At 35.0% G+C, this 5,595-nt stretch overlaps 1 protein-coding gene across 1 annotated transcript; it reads left to right on the plus strand.

Annotated features, from left to right (window-relative positions):
- The first annotated feature begins 2,043 nt into the window (after positions 1–2,043).
- On the plus strand, positions 2,044–4,783 carry LOC108848098 (ruBisCO large subunit-binding protein subunit alpha, chloroplastic). Its single transcript, XM_018621514.2, has 8 exons — positions 2,044–2,200; positions 2,459–2,639; positions 2,723–2,844; positions 2,934–3,141; positions 3,226–3,371; positions 3,465–3,771; positions 3,835–4,286; positions 4,355–4,783. The coding sequence occupies exons 1-8, from the start codon at positions 2,147–2,149 to the stop codon at positions 4,640–4,642; spliced, it is 1,758 nt and encodes a 585-aa protein (XP_018477016.1). The 5' UTR covers positions 2,044–2,146; the 3' UTR covers positions 4,643–4,783.
- Positions 4,784–5,595: the final 812 nt, after the last annotated feature.

Genomic DNA, 5,595 nt, shown 5'->3' on the forward strand with positions numbered 1-5,595 from the left:
GTATGATCTCATCTCAAAATGAAGAAGATAAACGAACACCCAATATTGCCATTCACTTTGGTTTCAGCCTCTCTGCAGTTTTGAAGTGAGCCACCGTCTGTATCATTGATGATATCTTGACAATTCAAATCATCAGTTTCAGCATTTCATAAGGTCTCTAAGTGACTAGTGCTCGCTTGACCAGAGACAGACCTGTCGAGTCTAGAAACACATTCTTCCCTAGAATGGAAAAATATACATTATATAGGAATTCATATTGGTTTATAATGATTTATAAATCAATCTATGAATTCATATAGAGTTTCGAATATACCTGGTTATTTTACAGCGAATATATGAATAAATCAAATCAAAAATTTCTAATATTCTAAATGCCGTGTCTCTACTGGGTACCCACACGAACACAAATTAGATAAAAACGGGATGATAGTGCCATCGAGATCAAATCTTAGAAACTTGACAAACTTTTTGTCTTTTAGTATTATAGTTTTATATGGGCAATGGACTCTAAGTATTTTGTGTTGTTCCAAATCCAGGTTGGATTAAGGTGTATTATTTTAAATTTATCTTATAAATAGTAAACCACCAAAATCTTAATTTTTTTGAATTATATAGGGTATCATGTAATTAGTTTAATCTAATTAAACTTATTATAATTTGATTTAGTTTGATTAGGTGTGTAACCTTATAGAATCAAATATATATAATATATATATATATATATATATATATATATATATATAAAAAATATTATGAATTCTCAATTCATAGATTATAAGCAATTTCTATCAAAATATTATAATCATCTAATATTATATAATTGTCAAACTTCGACACTACGATTTCTATTAGAGTAAGTACAAATGACTTTAGAACATTCCCAACAATATCTCACTTGTAGTAGAATCATATATGCTCATAATCCATTTGTTTCTATATCTCGATCTCAGCATAAAAGCAACAAAAAATTCATCTTTATTAAGCTAAATCACATTTATTAAACTCTGATTTATACTAATCAAATAAATGATTGATAATAACCATGCATTTCTCAGTATCAAATATTTAATAGATATGAAGATATTTATCTCTTTTATATATGGGAGGAACAAATTCCATCATGATCCATCCCTGATCTTTATAAACTTCACAAAACATCTAAACAATGCTTTTATAATCACTCTTTACGGCTGATTTTGATAAGGTCAAAGTGAATAATTCATAAGAAAAGAATTATGACAAAATTATGTCCAAAGACTTTCTCTATGGTCGTAATGAAATGTAATGTAATTATTAGAATTAGTATTATCTTATACCACATAGATTGAAATATATATATAAAATATGCTCTCTGACTTTAATAGATAAACTTTGCATTATCAGAATTCTGAGCATTGTGATATTTGTAAATGCTGTCACAAATAGAATTCAAAAAATACAAATGGTATCCACCATTATTATTTTGGTTTTATTTTCTCAACCAAATTAATAAAAAATTACCGCAGGTAGCATTTTCAAAGGATTATTGATTAGTAAATTTGTATTTGAATTATTGTTCCTATTAAATTATTGAGAAATTCCCTTAGATACTTTTTAAAGTTTATTTTAACAAAAAAAATAACTTTCAACTAGAAAAATGACCAAAATAAATTTTATTGAAGGATAAATATGCATTATAACTCTTGAGTTAACTAATCTAAGATTTAAATTTAGAAATTAAGAGGTGTGGTTTTAGGAATGTAAATCAAATTTTTAAAAATAAGAAATAATATTAAAATTTTCAAACTAAAAATAGTTATTTCGGTCATTTTTATTTTTTTGAAAACTATTTTTTGTGATAAAACTTTTAAAAATGGTTATGTGAGATGTATTTTTGAACAAAAAAAAGTATTGTATTTTCATAGAGTCGAACAATAGGCCTTCCCGAATGAAAATAATAGGACTGGTTTTACGTTTTGGGCCTCAAACAGTGAAACAAAACGGGCCCTCGAAAAGAAAGAAAAAACGGAAGTAGGCGAAAAGCGTTTTTTTAAATCAACGATCCTTTCTCCATTTATCTAAACCCTAACCCTTTCTTCCTCACTTTCGTTCTACAATAAACCATTTCCTTATCCACAGAACGTTCACCTTCTCTCTGGTCTGAATAATGGCGTCCACAAACGCTCTCTCTTCCGCCTCCCTCCTCTGCTCCTCACGACAGGTGAAGGGGTTTGTCTGAGATTAGCCATTTACGTTCTATCTTACTTTACTTGTGATTTGAATTTTACTTCATTCTATACCACTGTCCTTTATTTATTCAGCTTCTTCATGCTTTTGTGGGTTTTTTCTGAGTTTTATGTAAAAATGGATTCTTTCTCAATTCAGCTTCTCCTTAATTGTTTCTGGGTTGGTGAAAAATGGTTAGTTTCTATGGGGAAAGAGAATAAATTGATTCATTTATTAATTAATTTTCTTGCAGGGAAAGCTAAGTGGTGGAAATGAGCAGAAAGGTGAAAGAGTAAGCTACAGGAAAGCAAGCAGACGTTTCAGCGTTAGAGCTAATGTGAAGGAAATCTCTTTCGACCAGAGCTCAAGAGCTGCTCTTCAAGCTGGCATTGACAAGCTTGCTGATGCTGTTGGTCTCACTCTTGGCCCTAGAGGTATTATTATTACCACAATCTCAATGTATTGTATTGTATCTCTCTTTGGTTTTGATGTCTTAATCTTGTTGGATTTTTCCAAGGGAGAAATGTTGTGCTGGATGAGTTTGGAAGCCCCAAGGTTGTGAATGACGGAGTCACCATTGCTAGGGCTATTGAGTTACCTGATGCTATGGAGAATGCTGGTGCAGCGCTTATCCGTGAGGTTAGTCTGTGTGTGTGTGTGAGAGAGCTTTTACTTTTGTTGTTATTTGGTGATTGATTTGGTGCGTTTGTTTTGTTGTGTGAGAGAAGGTTGCTAGTAAGACTAATGACTCAGCTGGTGATGGGACAACAACTGCATCTGTCCTTGCTAGGGAAATAATCAAACACGGGTTATTGAGTGTCACTTCTGGTGCCAATCCTGTTTCCCTCAAGAGGGGAATCGATAAGACTGTCCAAGCTTTGATCGAAGAGCTTGAGAAGAAAGCTAGACCTGTCAAAGGTGGTAGCGACATCAAAGGTACTTTCTTTTTTTCTTCTTCCAGTGACCTTCCTTCTTGTTTATCCAATGTTGATTCTCTAAACTCTTTTTGTTTTTTTGCAGCGGTGGCTACAATCTCTGCTGGAAATGATGAGCTTGTGGGAACAATGATTGCTGATGCCATTGACAAAGTTGGACCTGATGGTGTTTTGTCCATTGAATCTTCATCTTCTTTCGAGACTACGGTCGAAGTTGAAGAAGGAATGGAGGTCTGAGTTTCTTTAGTCTTTACTAAAAAACTCTTCAACTCTAGTTTGATGTGCCAATGGTCTTATAATGGTTTCTTTGACCTCGGATTCCAGATTGACAGAGGTTACATCTCACCTCAGTTTGTTACAAACCCTGAGAAACTACTAGTTGAGTTTGAGAATGCGCGGGTGTTGATCACTGATCAGAAGATCTCCGCAATCAAAGAGATCATCCCAATCTTGGAGAAGACCACTCAGCTTCGAGCTCCATTGCTGATTATTGCAGAGGATGTTACAGGTGAAGCCTTAGCAACCCTTGTCGTGAACAAACTCCGTGGTGTCCTCAATGTTGTCGCCGTGAAAGCTCCTGGATTTGGAGAAAGAAGAAAGGCTATGCTTCAAGATATCGCAATCTTGACAGGTAACTTTAGTTGTCTTTTAGTTTTTCTCTTATGTTTTGTTCTGAACTTTGTCTTCTCTTCAGGAGCCGAGTATCAAGCCCTTGACATGGGCTTGCTGGTCGAAAACACAACCATAGATCAGTTGGGTATTGCTCGTAAAGTCACCATAAGCAAAGATTCGACTACGCTCATTGCAGATGCAGCTTCCAAGGACGAGTTACAAGCTCGTATCTCCCAGCTGAAGAAAGAACTATCCGAGACTGATTCTGTCTACGACTCAGAGAAGCTCGCTGAGAGAATAGCTAAACTCTCTGGTGGTGTTGCTGTCATTAAAGTCGGAGCAGCGACTGAAACTGAGCTTGAGGACCGTAAGCTTCGTATTGAGGACGCAAAGAACGCTACATTTGCTGCTATCGAAGAAGGTATAGTTCCTGGTGGTGGTGCGACTTTGGTGCATCTCTCAACTGTGATTCCTGCCATTAAAGAGAAGCTGGAGGATGCTGATGAACGTTTGGGAGCTGACATAGTACAGAAGGTAAAGGATCATAAGTTTTTAACATCATTTGAGATTTGATCTTATGAGGGGTTTTTTTTTATATTCAGGCTTTGGTGGCACCAGCTGCACTTATTGCTCAGAACGCTGGAATCGAAGGAGAAGTTGTAGTTGAAAAGATTATGTTCAGTGAATGGGAGATAGGGTACAACGCCATGACTGATAACTATGAGAATCTGTTGGAAGCTGGAGTGATTGATCCAGCTAAAGTCACGAGATGTGCGCTTCAGAACGCTGCATCGGTTGCAGGAATGGTACTGACAACTCAGGCCATTGTTGTTGACAAACCGAAACCTAAGGCTCCTGCTGCTGCTCCTCCTCAGGGTCTCATGGTGTAATGGGAAAATTACACACTTTTTACCATATGGTCATATTTGTTGACCCCAATGATCTCACAATGTTTTTTTTTTTTTACTTTCTTCGTTGGGGGATATGAGTAATTTTTTTAACGGCAACAACAAATAAATTCACTTTGATTATTCTGATTGGAAAGTGAAACTTAGAATGTTTTCTATTCAAAACTAGGTCGGGATCTTGCACAAGAATTGTTATGGTGAATTTGATTTTTTTTTTTAAAAACATTTTTTTCATTAATATTAAACAAAATATAGATACCGGCGATTATCACTAATCCCAGTAATAAAGTCCGACGAACCAAAGGAAAGGTTCCTGGAAACAACAGCCCACACATGGGAAACAAGATAACACATCTTTACCTTGACAATCTAAACTAGAAAAAGCAAAACCAGATCAAGAGAAACCAAGAACAAAGCACTACATGTTGACTATAACAGAGCTCCTTTGAACAAAGACAAGGCAAGGACTTCAGACTTGGAAGATAAATCCGGCTTGCGTCTCTTCCTATAGAAAAAAGCACATGCAATGTATAGACCAAAGCTTCATACACCAGGAGATAGGACAATTAAGTTCACAAGTCGTCGACTGAAATAACAGAGACGGAAAAGAGAAAACCCGAAACCCTTGTGAAACTTGACGGAAGATGAGATTTCGATCAAATCTTAGGGGTAAGACAAGGAGCGAAAGCCTTACGTACTCTCTCCAAATTAAAAAAAAATCCATATGCTTATTTTTTTAGATTTTAATTTTTCTTTATATAATTCTGAAAAGTGTAGTAAAAAACCACAAAATCAAAGTATAACTTAAATAATTACATCCACCCAAACGGACTATTCAATCCAAAATCGATCTATTGAAAACAAATTTACCAAGCTTCAATCATACTGATATTATTTCATCACTGAAAAAAAATATTGAGTTAAAAAAAATTCCA

Source organism: Raphanus sativus, unplaced genomic scaffold (assembly GCF_000801105.2).
Source record: "Raphanus sativus cultivar WK10039 unplaced genomic scaffold, ASM80110v3 Scaffold0013, whole genome shotgun sequence".
Lineage (NCBI taxonomy): Eukaryota > Viridiplantae > Streptophyta > Magnoliopsida > Brassicales > Brassicaceae > Raphanus > Raphanus sativus.

Coding starts and splice junctions, on each gene's coding strand:
- LOC108848098 (XM_018621514.2), top strand. CDS start 2,147: ATGGCGTCCACAAACGCTCTCTCTTCCGCCTCCCTCCTCTGCTCCTCA. Junction 2,845..2,933: donor GTGCAGCGCTTATCCGTGAG/GTTAGTCTGTGT, acceptor GTGTGAGAGAAG/GTTGCTAGTAAGACTAATGA. Junction 4,287..4,354: donor GAGCTGACATAGTACAGAAG/GTAAAGGATCAT, acceptor TTTTATATTCAG/GCTTTGGTGGCACCAGCTGC.